At 49.5% G+C, this 16,921-nt stretch overlaps 1 protein-coding gene across 1 annotated transcript in view; it reads right to left on the reverse strand.

Annotated features, from left to right (window-relative positions):
* Window positions 1-16,921, reverse strand: part of WDFY4 (WDFY family member 4) — a 234,469-nt gene that overhangs the window by 170,339 nt on the left and 47,209 nt on the right. The window contains 2 exon segments of the mRNA XM_023761289.1: window positions 7,878-7,921; window positions 8,789-8,882. Coding sequence (XP_023617057.1) covers window positions 7,878-7,921; window positions 8,789-8,882 — 138 coding nt within the window.

Genomic DNA, 16,921 nt, shown 5'->3' on the forward strand with positions numbered 1-16,921 from the left:
GGACTTGGTGGTGAGCGCGCAGGGTCACCAGATTGGCCCGCAGGCTAGTCCCCAGGCAAATCACCACCCAGCGCTCTGCGGGGCGGCTCACTGCGAGCTTCTGCCTTCTCCACCTAACAGCTGAGCTTTCAAGTCGTCCTTGTCCAGTGTGGATGTTCATTTTTCTTTATTTCTCTCCTCTCCGCTTTATCTCCTGGTCCAGAGCCCATGTGGTCCTGGTGGGGTGAGTCCATCCAAGAAGGCATGGGCTTCTGACACACATGTAGAAACCACCGGGCGACCAGCGTCTGCTTCCCCCAGACACTCAGAAAGAACTAGAAATTTATATCGAGCCACTCAAATGTGTCAGAGTTGCTTGTTCCAATTTGGTTGACATATCCTTTATCTGATGATTTCAGAAGCAAGATAGTGCAATTTCAGTGACCTCAGCTTTTAGGATCAGAGAGGCACATGGGGAGCCAGGATACATAAAGCCCACGGGTTTGTTTTGCTTGACAAGCTATTTTAGTTTTTATCTTGCTTCCTTCGTTCTCGCTTGCCGTGCCTATGTGGCCTGCTAGGCACGGAGTTGGTGGCCTCGGCTTAGTGTGAGCAGCCCCGACCGAGATGAGTGGGGGTGCCTGCTCCACCCCTGCTGCCTTTTTTTGTTGTTCTTACAAATTACAGACATATGATGACCAACACTTCCTGGTAACAGAAGTGGAGCATCTTATATTTATAAAGTATTTGTCTCTTTCAACTTTACTCCCACCCCCTCCGTGGCCCCCCTGTGCTCCAGCCCTTTGCTGGACACCCTTTGCTGGCTGCACCAGGCCCTTCCGGCTGACGCCCAAGTGGGAGAGCTCTTTCCCAGCCCGTCCTCCACTGAGCTCCTACTTGTTAGTCAAGGCACAATCCGCGCCCTCTCATCTAAGAAAGCTCCACTGACCCTCCCACCTCAGTGATGAGCAGCACCACACTGTGGCAGACGCACTGCACCTGCCTGTCAGTGCGAGCACAAGGCACAAGGTGTTCCAGGACATAGGGTGCCCCACCCCAGGGGGCTGAGTGGGGGCAGGAAGGGTGAGGTGCCAGTTAAGTGTGAAAGGGAGAGCCGGGCAGCAGGGGGCCTGGTCTGTCTGGGAGAGGGAACGCTCACTCGTGCAGACACCAAGGGATGAGTGTGAGCATGGCCTTCCCAGGAAAGGCTGGGGTCCTGGGCAGTTGTGAGCCTGGCTCATTCACCCCAGCACCCAACGCCCCCCCGTTCCAACCCCTCCCTACCCCCTGCTCAGTGGTCAGCCCTGAGATGGGGCATGAGAACCAGCAGGGAGACCAGCTTACACATCCACCGGGAGGGTGCCTGCCCAGCCTGGGACCTGAAACACCATGGAGATAGCTGGGCCAGGGAGCAGTGGGGCCCAGCGGGGGCTCCCAGAGACCTGTCACCACCCTTCAGCCGGACCCGTCCACCCGTGGCTGGGCCTCCTCCGCACCCAGGAAGCTCACTTGCTCTGTGTTTCTCTATCGCTTTGGTACAAAGTAAACTGCTGACACAATTCTTTGTTAAGAGACATTTTAAACAGGTTTGTTATTGTTAACAGATTTCCATCCACGATTCTCTGGAGCAGGTCCCTGAGCAAGACGGTAGGGAGCACAGTTTCTTGCAGGGATGAGGGTCCATTCACAGGGGGCTGTGCTCCAGGCCTGGTGTTGCTCCAGCTGCCACACTCCCTCCTCCCCCTCCCAGGTCCTGGGCACACAGCACCAACTCAGAAGCAGGTTTCGTGCTGATCTGACATTAACTAACGGGCTAGGTGCTTTCTCTAGGCCTGTTTCCTTAGCTCTAAACGAGCGTAATGAAAACGCCTCGCTCACAGGAGGTTTTTTGTGGGAGTCGATAGAAACAGCATCTGTGAAAGCACTTTTGCTTACAGGATGCAAATGTTTTGAGGATTATTCACCCCCTTGGCTGCAGTCCTCTTTCCTCACCTGCCATCAGTAGGGCTCTCCACCTGAGCAGCCAGCTCAGCGCAAGGAGCACGCGCCTGGCCTGGCCTCGGGTCCCATTGCCAGTGACACAGCTGACGTCACCGGTGCTTCCACTGGCAGGCCATGCTTTCTCGCAGGAGCTCATTTAAAGTTCAGGCAAACACCCTGTGCAGGCGCTACTATCGCCCATTCACAGATCAGGGAACGAGGCCCACACTGAATCTGGCTCGCTGGGGTTGCCTGGTGAGGGAGGGGCAGGAATTCCAACTGAGAGATCCAATCTGGAGGCCACTCCATTGGCAAGCACTGCCTGCAGGCCCCATGCTGAAGCTCAGAGGGCGCCAGCCAGCTCCAGGCTGCAGGCCCCATGCACCTGGCAGGTGCTGTGCGCAGCAGCGCCCATCCTCCTGCAGGGCAGGGGCGTCGCAAGAGCTGGATCCCGGCAAAGCCAAGTGAAACTGGAACCCATCCTCCCGTGTTAGACCAACCCTCAAAGCTTACAGGGACCTAGTGCTCACGGCTCTGCCCACAAAAAGGCTGCCTGAACCTAGCCACACGCACAGTGCTGGCCGTGAAACACACCGACATGGGTTTGGCGGTTCCCGCCATCCTGAGAGGCCAGGGCCCTCTGCGCTGCCAGCAGGTCAGGCTCCCACAGGCCACTGGCTCTGGTGGCTTCTCTCCACCTCAAACCAAACACCTGCTTGCGAAGCCCAGGGCCGAGCTGCTCAGCGTGCACAGCCTGCGTCCTTTTCTGCTAGTGTCTGCTCCTACGGGGCCTAAAGCTTTCCCTGTAACCACGTGTCCTTGTCTGTCTTTTATTGTTCTGCCACCAGTCAACCGGCACGCGTCTTCCCGCTCTCCTTCTCCCAGTCTTTCCTCTCCAGACCATTCCTCTCAGGGCCCAGGTGGCTTCTCAGGCCCTCACCATCCTGCTTTCTCGCCTCCGGACAGCACAGCTGCGTGTGTTTGAGAGGCCAGGGGCACCATTACACCCTTTGGCTGGCACCAAGCCTCCATAGGCACAGCTGGAAAAACAGTTCAGGGTCGCGCTGTCCTCACACCACGTGGATTATTGCTGCCCTGGCACGGAAGCCCCTGGGCTCCCTCACACCCGCTCTTCTGCGCTTCCTTACCAGACTGTGTGTCTGTGTGTCTGTGTTTCTGTCTGTCTGTGTGTCCGTGGTGTGTGGTATGTCTGTGTTCCTGTGTGTCTGCGGGGTGTACTGTGTGTCTGTGTTTCTGTCTGTCTGTGTGTTCGTGGTGTGTGGTATGTCTGTGTTCCTGTGTGTCTGCGGGGTGTACTGTGTGTCTGTGTGTCTGTGTTTCTGTCTGTCTGTGTGTCCGTGGTGTGTCTGTGTGTCTGTATGTCTGCGGGGTGTCTGTGTGTCTATGCGTCTGTGTGTCTGTATGTCTGCGGGGTGTACTGTGTGTCTGTGCGTCTGTTGCCCTGAAACACGAGACAAGCGTGGTTATCGCTGCTGACGTTCCCTCATGGGTTCAGACCCGTTGCTGAAGCTGCTTGAGACCCTCCACACCATCCTGTCGCCTTCCGTGCGCGTCAGTCAGGCAGTGGATCGAGTGCAGAGAAGGCAGGAGAGAGCCCAGGCTTTCCGTTCCCGAGTAGACGTTAGCGTACAGTTCAACATCAATGCCCTGTTATGAACTTAAAGTAGGATAATGCAGGTGGAAGAGTACCTACAATGTGTTACCTTTCATTCAATATTTCCAGAAGTGTCTGTGCCATGGCCGGGTCCTGGGAACACGGACAGCCAAAGCCGGAGGAGGGCGGGGCATGATGGACACCGCACGCCAGGTGCCGGACTATGTGTTTTACAATTACTCTCCCTCTGCTCTTCTCTGGGGAATGAGAGGCTGAGACCGGAAAAGGTACATCATTTCCTAAGGCCACACAGCTGACGAGTGGTTTTAACGCCGCATCGTGTGCTCATAAGGAGGAAACGTACTCCCTGACAGGGTCCTAAACGGATGGCGTACAGAAATGTTGTATTTGGTGGGCATAGTTTGGCTTTGTTTTTATTTCATTTCTCCCTAATTAGATGTGAGTCCTTTAGGTCCTTCCCTACAGCCACAGGCCTTACCGCTCCCTCTCTACACCTGCCTAACTTACGCATTTCCTTTACCTCTCTGGCCCCAAGACACTGAGTCTGCAACCCCTGTGCCCTAGGCCAAGTGTGAGCAGCTGAATTTGAGATGCAGAAAAGGGAAGGGGACTATGTGAGACAGAAATAATGACGGCAAAGGGGATGAGAAGACTGGTCCCCTGGACATTGGCCAGAGCTCATCCCTCCCACTTTCCCTCTCACTCCACCGTCCTCGGCACCGCGCCTGGACCCTCTCGTCTCCTGCTCTACTTAGGAGACTATCCTAGAAGTCCCTGGAGCTTGACTGGGGCCTGAGATTGTTCCACTCAGAAACAATAGGGGTATTTGGGGCTCGGGTTCAGAACGAAAGAGCATGAGGAACCCAGAAACTGAACATAGTTGGAGTCTCTAGTGTGTTATAATGTAACACAGCAAGACTCCTACTTTACCGGTTTCCTTGTTGGAGGAAATGGCTCTCCGTAAATAGCCTGCCTGACACGGTGCTCTCCAGGGCTATTACTGCTGTCGATATTGTAGTTATTTGAAACTCATATGATTAGTTCAACGTGTGTGAATTACAGGCTAATTCCAGAAAATGGCACCTTTTCGGAACTGAGGGACAAATGAGAGGAATGCAGTGCCTCGCCCAGCTTCTTCCTGTGCCACCAGACCAGGCAGGAGGTTCCAGTAGAACCTGGATGTACCAACAACCACTCGATGTTGTTGCTGCTCCCAATAAGCTCCCATGGCCACCACTTCTTTTTTTTTTTAACATATTTTTATTGAATTCAGAGAGGAAGGGAGAGGGAAAGAGAGATAGAAACATCAATGATGAGAGAGAATCATTGATTGGCTGCCTCCTGAATGCCCCCTATTGGGGATCGAATCTGCAACCCGGGCATGTGCTCTTGACTGGAATCAAACCTGAGACCCTTCAGTCCACAGGCCATTGCTCTATCCACGGAGCCAAACCAGCTAGGGCTGGCCACCACTTCTTCACAGGAAAGGCCACCTGGCACAGAGGCAGGAGGACTGGGAGCCTTCTCCCAGGGACACCGCCACTGGCTACGATGTTAGCTCTGCCACTCACCTCTACAAGGTTCAGGGCCTCATCTGCCAAGTGGGAGTAGTGCTATCTGCTGGCAGGGTTCCTACAGGCACTACGTGAGAAAACGCGTGCTAAAGCGGTCGCTGCACCACCCAGCAATGCTTCCTGGGAGGATGTGTCTGCCTACCATGCTGAGCTCCAGCATCGCTTCATTTCCTCCTGATGACAATGCCACAGGGAGCAATCACCCCACACTACAGCCACGGAAGTTCAGGATCAAAGGGGTTAAATAATTTCCCATGGTCTGTGGCTGTGAAGTGGCATCTGCTGTCTTCAGAGCCTGCACCCTGCTTTCATACAGTGGGTGCTCATTAAACATCATGTGCCCCGGCCGGGCAGCACAGCTGGTTAGTGTCATCCCACTGTGCCCAGGCTGGGGCTCAGGGACATGTGGAGCCAGCCAATAAATGCATAGATAAGTGGAACACCCACAGGGTTCGCTCTCTTCCTTCCCCTCTCTCTAAAATCAATAAATAAAGGCCAGCTGGTTTGGCTCACTGGGTAGAGTGTCAACCTGTGGACTGAAGGGTCCCGGGTTCGATTCCTGGTCAGGGCACATGCTCGGGTTGCGGGCTCGGTTCCCAGTAGGGGGTGTGCAGGAAGCAGCCGATCAATGATTCTCTCTCATCCTTGATGTTTCTATCTCTCTCTTCCTCTCCCTCTCTGAAATCAATAAAAATATATTTTAAGAAAATAAAATAAAATCAATAAGTAAAATTTAAACATCACAGTAGTGATGGTGACGACAATGGATGACAACCCAATAAAGTTCGCTTCTCTTCACATGGTGTTCAGAGCCCTTCCTAACATGGCTTCAAACAGCCTTCCGGCCCCACTCACCGCTTCTCTGCCCACAGGGCCGTCGTGGCCCAGCTGAACTCACCAGGGGCCCTAAACGGCGCCTCCTCTGCGTCTGCCTCTGTGCCTGAGCTTCCTTGCCTTCCTCCCCCACCTGCTGTCATGGGCACATCTTTTCCGTAAGCTCAGCTCCGGTGTCCCCTCCTCTCTGGCTTTCCCTTCTCTCTGTCCCACGGCCTGTGGACACACATTTGTGGCGGCCTCAGAACGCTCTTCCATTTTCTACACTCCTCTGCCACCCACCCTCAAACTCGGGCTGTGAGTCCCTGTAACACTCATCTCTGGCTCCTCAGGGCACCTAGGAGGGGGTTGCTAGTTACTCGCAGCAGCAAGCACATCTATGGCAAGACCCTTGCAGCTGCTGAGCACCCCGGGAAGGGAAACTGTCCTGTTCCCAATTCGTTATTTTTTTTCTGGGACCAACTCAGCCTCAGGAGGACTTGAGCTGAACTCCATTTCGCCTTGTGCTGGGACAGCAGCATTCACGCCAAGTTCCCACAGCACAGCTTTAGTGCCGGGGATGGCACAGGAGGAAACCAGGCCCTCTGGCGGGTCTTCCCAGAGCAGCTCGCAGTGCTAGTGTTCTGGGGAAAAAGCAAACCACTTCTGGGTTGTGAACAGAGCAGATGACAGGGAGCCCAGTGGGAACTCACAGCCCATCTTCTTAATAACACTGCCCTCTACTGGCACTTCCTTTCCTGCTCCTTTTTCTGCAACAAAACCCGCGGCACTGCAGCCCTTTCCAGCGTTTCCTCGTGTGGGTTATTTCTCACTTGACTTACTCTTCTATTTGCTGTTATGAGGCTCACCACCCCCCTTTCAGAAATTAATTACTGCAATTATCCAACTTTGAATAGCACTGGTTTGGCATCTGCAGAAAATATTTGAGAAAATGCACCACTACCTTTCATTTGCATATTTTAAAGATAGGAGAAATTACACTTTTCCTAAATTATTTACTGTGACCTGAATAGAGAAAAGTCGCATACCAAATGGGATTTCATTTTCATTCTTAACTTGTCTAATTACCTTCCTAGACTGAGAGGGAGTTCCTGCCATATACTAATGTGGCAGCTCATGGGTTTATCTGAAACCCAGGCTCCTGAGGCGCTAGGAGCCGGGAGGGCTGGGCACTGTCCTCTGAGCCACTCCCTCAGGCGGTGCCGTGGGGGAGTTTGCACAGCGCACCAGGAGCAGCCGTCTGAGTGCTAGGACCATCCCAACCATCGGCGAAGTTCTCACTGCAAGTCCATCCATGGTACCAACCACAGCCACGGAGCCAGCTCCTCACATGAGGAGACCCCCTGGAAGGACGCGCAGGCTGCATGGCCTGCGTCCCGCGAGAGCCACGGAGGTGAGAGGCCCGTTCACCAAACACGTGTTGGCCGTGGGCCTGGGAGTGTCTCACGTCTCCCCTCAGCAGCCGAGACCCGAGGAAGTTACAAAGCCCCCTGAGCCTCAAGCACACGCGAAGCAGGGACATTCTCCTGTTGGTGAAAGCGTTCCTGCATCGGAGTGTGTACCAGTGTCCAGGAGGCCCCAGAGAGGCCTGTCTTGAAGGCCCAGGCAAAGAAAGGAGGGTCCAGACCTCACATACCTGAATGACTGGAAGGCTTTTGGGTTGGGGATCAAATATCTCTACCCTTCAGTCGGATGCTCCAGGCAAGTGTGGCGGCAGTTTTGGTGATGGCCCTCAGCACCCCCTCCCTCTTGTACACTCACGCTGCCCCGCACACAGCAGGGGGCATGTGTCCCTTCCCGCGAGTCTAAGCTGAACGCTGACCAACAGACGGCCGGGCCGTGGAAGCTGTGCAGGCCTGCTCCTGCTTTGGTGCCTTTCAGAGCCCTGGGCTGCCATGTGGCCGCTCAGAGAATCCACCTGGAGGGACACAGGCTGAGGTCAGGCGCAGAGGGCTCCCAGGCAGAGACCTCGGGATCCTACCAGCAGCTCACACCAAGGCCCGGGGACCAGAGCAGTGAGGCGCCCGGGAGCCCCGTGCATCGGAGCAGCCTGGGAGGTGTCCGTGCTGTGAGGGGCAAGGCCAGCGGTGCCCGGAGGCCGTGAGCTGTGTCGGCTGCGGCTGCTGAACTCCTGACCCACAGAAATGAGACAATGGCCATCATCGTTACCTGGCAGCAGTTTGTCACACAGCGACGGTAACTAAAAGAGCAACCTGATCCATGTTAGCCCCATCCGCTGCTTCTCCATGAATGTTGCAAACTATACGGCACATTCATGTCACTATTCGATGTCTCCCTACTCGTTGATTTGAACATCACCGTGTTGTCACTCGTCAGCAGAGAAACAGGGACCAGAAAAGGGTTTCAATTACAAAGGGACACGCAGACTGGGACAGCGTTGGTCCTTCGTCACTCCTTACCAAACACTAATTTCCCCAGTGAACGCAGCCGCCTTCGCCGTTCCCCGGCTTTCTCCTCCCCTCCCCTCCCCTCCCCGTGACCTCGGAGGCCTGCACCGTGCTTCCTCAGCCCTGTCATTCCCAGGCGGCGATTAGTAAGGCCACGAGTTGTCATGTCTTCCTACAACATGTCACCTCGTTTAAACTCCCAGACAAGGCAAAGCTGGGCCTGGGCCTCCACCCCCACTCTTCCTGCAGAAGCCACGAGACCCGCCTCCAGGCAGGATCGCGTTTAATGCCAGGTGCGCCAGTGGGAAAGCCAAGTCTCCATCAGGAGGAGTCAAAGGTCAGCCACGTGAAAAAGGCAGACGTAGTATCACAAGTACCTGGGGGTGGTCGTGATGGTACAGCCGAGGCAGCAGCTGGACCATGATGCACAGGGCCCCGGGGTGCATGATCACGGCATCACTTTCATCCGTCCTGCAGACAGAGGGGAAGCACACGTCAGTCTGAGCCTTCAGTCACTTCTGTTTTCCACAGACCTTTCTGGATCTTTCTAAGAGAGGCCATGACACACATCCTCAGTCTGCCACTGTTGCCTACATGACCTTGAACTAATTAATCTGAGCTAATTTCCCCAACTATGCCATGGAGCTAACACTACTACATTTTCCTCACAGGGATGTAGGGTGATGTTTCTGTGCACCGAGGCACAGTGCCTGGCAAAAAGTTGGTACTCAACGGAAGTGGGCTCCCTGGTTCACTCCCTGTCTCTGCAGATACGTGGGAGATGGTGAAGTTCTCACTTTATGTTACACACACACACACACACACACACACACACACACACTTCCAGGCCTCTTCAAGCTGCTGTAAGCACACTCCCCTATGTCCCTCCACTGAATGCAACTAAAACCCAGATGGGATGCGTGAGCAGCCTCCTCAGAACTCTGAACAGTGAACAGCAGCAGAGAAGGAAACCAAGCCCAGAGCACAGGCAGCTGCAGTGAGCTTCCCGGAGCCCCCAGCCCCCCTGCAACGAGCTCGCAGGGGCCTGAAACACAGAGCCATGCACCGCGTGTGGACACGACTCAGAGATCCAAGAAGAGGCCGCAGTTTCTGGTCTGAGGAGCAGGAAAGGAGGCTCCTACAAGCCACCCGCCACGGCGGAGAACCAGGGACTTTTTGTTGGGTTTCTCCGTTCTTTCTCTCCCAGTTATCAGGCAACCCCACGGAGAAGCCGTGCTAGGCAGGCATCTGGGACTCACGGGAGGCGAATCCTGCTCTCTGACTAGAGGAACTACGGTCCCAGAGTGTAGGCAAAAGCCTCATTGCTTTGTCTCTTTTTCCTCCCGCTGCTTGGCCCCAGAGACAGGTACAGTGTGGGAAGTGTGTGGTGAGCAGGGAAACAGAGGCCATGAATGTCTAGACAGGAAAGGAAGGGGCCAGGGAGTCAAAAAGTGCTGGGGAGACGGTGAAGAGGAAAAGGCATACAAAATGAGGTCACTGAGTTCTGTATCAAACTCTGGGCTCAATTCCGAGCTGCACATGTGTGATCTGGTGCTAAGCCACATTCTAAGGCTTTGAGAACGGAACTTGGTGGCAGACCGCCACCCAAGACTGGCTATCCCCTGGGGCAACATCCAAACATGCTGCAAAGTCTTTGAAACCTGAACTCATCCAGAAGCTGGGGAAGAACATGTGGCCTGAACCCAGCTGGGCCGATTGCCTGGTAAAGCAAAATAATCAACATTCTGCAGAAAATGTTAGCAAGTGCCAGAGTCCATAACGTTCCAAATGCCCGGGATACAATCTGACTTATTCAGCAGAGAATGAGCCAGGGAGACCTTAATATCTCATCCAGAAAAAAGGTACCAAGTCTGAGATGACACCGATGTTGAATAATTGGACGAAAACTTTAAAACAGCTATTATTTACCAAACTCTAAGAAGTTAGGGCTAATACTTTTGAAATGAATGAAAATCTAGAAAGTCTCAGTAAAGAAATGGAATCAATAAAAGAAATCAAATAAAAATTTATGAACTGAACATGACAGTAACGGAAATGGTTAAATCTCACTGAGTGAGAACAATAAGAGAATAAGATGAGAGAGGAAAGAGTTCATGAATTTGAAGATAAATTACTTGAAATTGCCCAATCTGACAAAAAAAAACAAAAACAAAAACGAAGAACGTTTTAATGTCACACATCATGAAACCAAAGAATCTAACTAATATTCCAGTTGTTGGAGTTCCCCAAGAGAGGAAGAAGAGTGTGGTGTAAAAATAAAACATGTTCAGGAAGGTTTTAGCCAATATTTCTTCAAATTTGGTGAAACACATAACCTTAAAGATTCAAGAAGCTTAGCTAACCGCAAACAATCAACAGAAAAGTCCATGCCCAGGCACATCATAACCAGCTGTTCAATCCTAAAGACAATGAGAAATCCTGAAAGCAGCCAGAGAAGAACAACACATTATACACAGGGAAACAGCCCTGTGAATGACTGTGAGTTTTCTCATGAAAAAGCAGAAGGCAGAGGAACAATGTTTCTAAGTGCTGAAAAGAAATGCACAGAATTTCCTATCCAGCAAAATATCTTTCAGGAACTAAAGCAGAAATAAATATATTCCCAGGTGGAGGTAAATACAGAGAATTTCTTGTCATTAAATTTTCTCTAAAAAAATAACACTAAAAGAAGTCCTTCAGATGAGAAGGAAATCATAACAGAAAGGAACTTGGTATTTCAGTAATGAAGAAAGAACAACAGATGCCCTGACCGGTTTGGCTCAGTGGGTAGAGCGTCGCCTGCGGACTCAAGGTTCCCAGGTTCGATTCCGGTCAAGGGTATGTACCTTGGTTGCGGGCATATTTCCAGTTAGGGGGTGTGTAGGAGGCAGCTGATCGATGTTTCTCTCTCATCGATGTTTCTAACTCTCTATCCCTCTCCCTTCCTCTCTGTAAAAAATCAATAAAATATATTTTTAAAAAAAGAAAGAAAGAACAACAGAAATGGTAAATGTTTGAATAAATATAATAGACTATTTTATATCTTAAGTTATTAAAACAGGCATAATGGCTGAAAGCAAATTGTAATAAATAGAATGCATATGACAACTATAACAGAAACAGGGAGGACAAAGGGATCTGCATAGAGGTAAGGTTTCTATACTTTATTTGAAGCAGCAAAACATTAATTATAAGTAGGCTGTTAAAAGTTAAGTATGTTTATCATACTCCTTAGAACAAGCACTAAAGAAGCTAAATAAAGAGAGAGAGTAAAGAGTTCAGTAGGTAAATTCAAATGAACTAAGAAAATACATTCAAATAATCCACAAAAAGGTAGGGAAAGAGAAACAGAGGAACAAAAAAAGAGGGAACAAAGAGAAAGCAAATAAGATAGTAGACCTAAATCCAAACACACCAAAAATGGTTTACATACACCATTAATAGACACATATCACAGAATGGAAAAAGCAAAAGACTAAACTATAAGCCATCTATAAGAAATCCACTTTAAATATAATAATATAGAGAGGTTAAAAGTAAAAGGATAGAAAATGTATACCATGCTAACTCTAATCCAAAGAAAGCTGGTGTGGCTCTGTTAATTTTAGAGAAAAGAGGACTTCAGAGGAAAGAATATTGCCAGGAATAAACAGGTTATCTCTCTCTATAAAAACCCAGTGACCGTTACAGTGGAACGACCAGGACGGCCAGAACACCCAGTGGCTATGACATGCACTGCAGCAGCCAACCAGCCAGATCTGGGCCAGATCGCCCCCAACACCCTGATCAGGGTGGGGCCAGCCGGCCAACTGCCTTGGCTGGCAGAAATGTGGGGTCCAGGGACCTTGGAGGTGCTCGGTCTCAGGCAACTGCGCGGGCACAGCTCTCCTTTGGCGGAAGTGGACCTATGATCAGGGCGCCGGAGTCTGGAATGGGGTGAGGAGGCTTTCCTGGTGGCCACAGCAGTCCCTGCGGGCCACGCACAGCACCTGGGCATCTGGCCCCGGTGGGAGCAGTGGCAGGAATAGGGGCCACAGGGCACAGGAGGAGGTGGCACACAGGAGCCAGGAGGCGTGAGGCCCGACCTGGGCTCTTACCCTGCCCGCTGGGCCCAGCAGCACCAGCAGATGGGCCATGGTGTGCAGCGAGGCACTGGGCCGCTGACCACTGACAGGAGGGGAAGTGAGCCAGGAGGGCAAGGCCCTGTGCCAGCCAGAGCCTCAAGCGGCGAGGGCGGGGCCAGAGCTGGAAACCCTGGAGCCCCATACCTTTTCGGCCTTGGCCTTGGAATTCTGCAGGCAACCAGTGTACTGCCTACCAGCACATCAGAGGTCAGCCCCGCTTCAAGAGAAAGGACATGGCAGAAAGTGGCAAGGCCACAGGAGGGATGGGAAATGTGGCCATCTTTGGGAAACACAGCTGCCATGGTCTTCAGTAACTATGAACAGATATAATCTTTGGTCTCCATTCTACAGAAGAGGAAGCTGAGACTCAAAGAAGGGAGCCTTCCACAACACCTCACCCACTTCTCAGACCTGACCTTGTGCAGCATTGTTTTCGTTGATAGAGGTTCCAAAATGTTTTAGATCTTTGCTATTTTAGGCAGGAAAGAATTTAGCACAGGGAATTGGTGCTTGGGAAATCATTGGAAAGCTGGAGGACTGGGTACTAGGCTGGGCCTCCAAGAAAGACTCCCTGCCCAGCGGGAGGAGCTGCCCCCTCAGCCACAACTGAATCCTAGGACACTCTGGCACAGCTGTGACCTGGGGATCAGGAAACTGCTGCCCCCGCAAGTGCCCTCCAGCTCCCACAAAACAGGTCACTGGGCACTGCCTCTGCCACAACTGCCTGTGCACAGCCTGGATTCCGCTGCAGAAAACCTCCACATCTCTGCAAACATGATCACCAGCAGCAAACAGCCAAACTGCAGGAAGATGCCTCTGCCCCACTTCTGCCTTCAAAATATTGTGCAAGCGCATCCAACTGGCAGAAATGGATTCATATCCAGAAACCTAGCTGCAAAGGAGTTTGGGCAATTTCAGACTTTTGTCTAGGAGTGAGATCTTGCCAATATACCTCATGTGCCTGGTATTGATTAAAATGGGGTCTGGCTGGTGGGGCTCAGTGGTTGAACATCGATCTATGAACCAGGAGGTCACGATATGATTCCTGGTCAGGTTTTAGGCTTGATCCTCAGTAGGGTGGTGCAGGAGGCAGTTTATCAATTATTCTCATCATTGGTGTTTCTATCTATCTCTCCCTCTCCCTTCCTCTAAAATTAATAAATATTTATTTTAAAAATGGGGTTATGCTGTATATATGTGCTATAACGAGTTTTTCATAGATCACTAATGTCTTTCCTGTTAAAACCATACTTATAGAACATTTAGTTATCATTAATTTTAATTGATCTCAGAGAGAAGAAGGAAGAGAGAGAGAGAAACATTATTCCATTGTTTCCTGCACTCACTGGACTGGGTATTAAATCTGCAACCTGGGCATGTGCCCTGCCTGGCAATCAATCCACCACTTTCTGGTGTATGGGATGATGCTCTGCTGGTACCCTGACCCCAAATTCCAGCCTCCAGAACTGAGAAAAATACATTTCTATTGTTTAAGTCACACAAATTTATGATATTTTGTTATAGCTGTCTGAGCTGACTAATCTATACTAATAAAAGGGTAATATGCTAATTAGACCAGGAGACCTTCTGGGAGACTGGCCAGGGAGGGGAGTTGGGGGCCTTGAGGCTGGCAGGGGAGGGCAGTTGGAGGCCATGAGGGGAGGGCAGTCGGGGGCCATGAGGCCAGCAGGGGAGGGCAGTTGGGGGCCATGAGGCTGGAGGGGGGATGTTGGGGATGAGCAGGCCGTCAGGCAGAGTGGTTAGGGGCAATCAGGCAGGCAGGCAGGTGAGCAGTTAGGAGCCAGTGGTCTCGGATTGTGAGAGGGATGTCTGACTGCTGGTTTAGGCCTGATCCTGGCAGTCGGATATCCCCCAAGGGGGCCCAGATTAGAGAGGGCTCAGGCCGGGCTGAGGGACACCTCCTCCTGTGCACAAATTTTGTGCACCAGGCCACTAGTAATGTATAATAAAAGCCAAGCCACCAAATGGCAGAAGGACCAGAACAATTGGAACAACTGTGGCCCCTCACCCCAGCCAGCCCCACACCTGATTGGCCCCCATTGGGGCAGGCCGACTGGACCCCACCAGTGCGTGCACAAATTCATGCACCAGGCCTCTAGTATTATATAAGATTAAAGGAGGCATAGCATCCAAAATGTGCAGGCACTTCATCAAAGAGCATCAGAATTCATAAAAACTGAAAGAAGTAAAAGGACAAATCCTCAATTATATATAATTCAACACTCTTTTCTCCATAATTGATAGAAAAAGTAGACAGAAAATTATCAAAGATATAGAACTGAACACCACCAACCAACTGCTATAGTTGGCATTTTAGAAACACTCCACCCAACAGCTGCAGAATACACATTCTTGTCAAGTTTTCAGAACACGTGTCAAAATCTAATGGGCTCTGGGTCATAAAACAAACCTTAAAACATCTCAAATAAAATCGTCCAAAGTGCATTCTTTAATCACAACAGCATTAAAGTCAAAGTAAATAACAGAAAGAAAGCTGAAAGGGATCCAGGTACTTGGGAATGAAACAACATACTTCTTTTTTTTTTTACTGTGGTAAAATACACATAACAAAAAACTTACTCCCTTAACTATTTTAAGCGTACAGTCCAGTGGTATTAAGTACACACATGTTGTAAACAACATATTTCTAAATAGTCTATGGGTCAAATGGAAAGTTGCAAGAAAAATTTAAAATATTTTGAGCTTAAATAATAATGACCATAGAAAAATTTGTGAGGTGCAGCTAAAGCAGTGCTTAGAAGAAAACATAGATTGAAATGTTTACATTACAAAAGAAAAAAGGTCTCTGATGAAAAATCCAAGTTTCTACCATAAGATGCTATTTAAAAATAAATCAATTAATAAACCCAGAGCAAATAGAAAAAGTATAATAAAGATAGTAAATATCAATTAAATTAAAAACTGGAAAACAATAGAGAAAATAAATGAAAGAAGAATTTAGGTCTTTGGAAACATTTCAAAAATTGAAAAATTACTATCTAAACTAACTAAACAAGAAAAGACACAACTATCAATATCAGGAATGAAAGAGAGAATATTACTACACACCCCACAGACATGAAAAGGATAATAAGAAAATACCATAAATAATACTGTCTACATAAATTTGACAATTTAGATGAAATGGACCAATTCCTGCAAAGCCACAAATTACCAAAAGTCAAGCAAGAAAAAAATAACCAGAATAGTTTGTACTTATTACAAAAACTGAATAGAGTTAAAAACCTTTCCTCACACACATACAAAAAACAACAACAAAAAACTCCAGGCCCAGATGTTTCCACTGGTGAATTCTAACATACGTCCAAAAGATAAATAACACCAATTCTACACAACTGCTTTCCAAAAATCAAGAGAACGCTTCCCAGTGCATTCTATGAAGCCAGCTTTACTCTGATATCAAAAGCAGACACAACTAGTACAACAATGCTACTTGCCAACATCTCTTACAAACAGATGCAAAAGTCCTCAAAAACTAGTAGGAAGTCAAATGCATAAAATAAATGAGGCACGATGGTCACTTGAGCGCACTCCACGAATGAAAGCTGATTCACTACCCAAAAAAAAATCAGTCATATTAATGTAATTCATCATGTTAATAAATTAAAGAAGAAAAATAAACACCTGACAATATGCAGAAAAAGCATTTGAAAAAACCAACATTTCATGATAAACACTCTCAGTAAATTGGAAATAGAAGAACTCCTCCATAACTTGATCATGGGTCCCTTATACATTTAAAAAATTCTCATTGTGAAACCAGGATGACATTTGACACAGGAATTATCTGTAAAGAATCAGGCTGACACCATACACAGACTAGAAACCAAACTTGAAATTACTGTGTCAAGCCCTAACCGGTTTGGCTCAGTGGATAGAGCGTTGGCCTGAGGACTCAAGGGTCCCAGGTTCGATTCCGGTCAAGGGCATGTACCTTGTTGCGGGCACATCCCCAGTAGGGAGTGTGCAGGAGGCAGCTGATCAATGTTTCTCTCTCATCGATGTTTCTAACTCTCTATCCCTCTTCCTTCATCTCTGTAAAAAATCAATAAAATATATTTTTTTTTTAAAAAAAAGAAAGAAATTACTGTGTCAAAATGCTTGGCAAAGCATCACCATTATTGTGAGGGTATCTAGAAAAAGCAGGAAGAACACACACACACACACACACACACACACACACACGCCCCTTTGTAGGTGAACCCGGATTCAGAGCCTGGCTCTGTCACTTCCTAAATGTGTGACTTTGGCTGTGTGATTGATCCTTTCTCAGCCTTGGTTTCTGTATTAGTAATAGTCTAGGATTTGAGAAGAAATCAAATTAAAATAAGTGTTTGGTGCTCA

This window comes from Myotis lucifugus, unplaced genomic scaffold, assembly GCF_000147115.1.
Source record: "Myotis lucifugus unplaced genomic scaffold, Myoluc2.0 scaffold_206, whole genome shotgun sequence".
NCBI lineage: Eukaryota > Metazoa > Chordata > Mammalia > Chiroptera > Vespertilionidae > Myotis > Myotis lucifugus.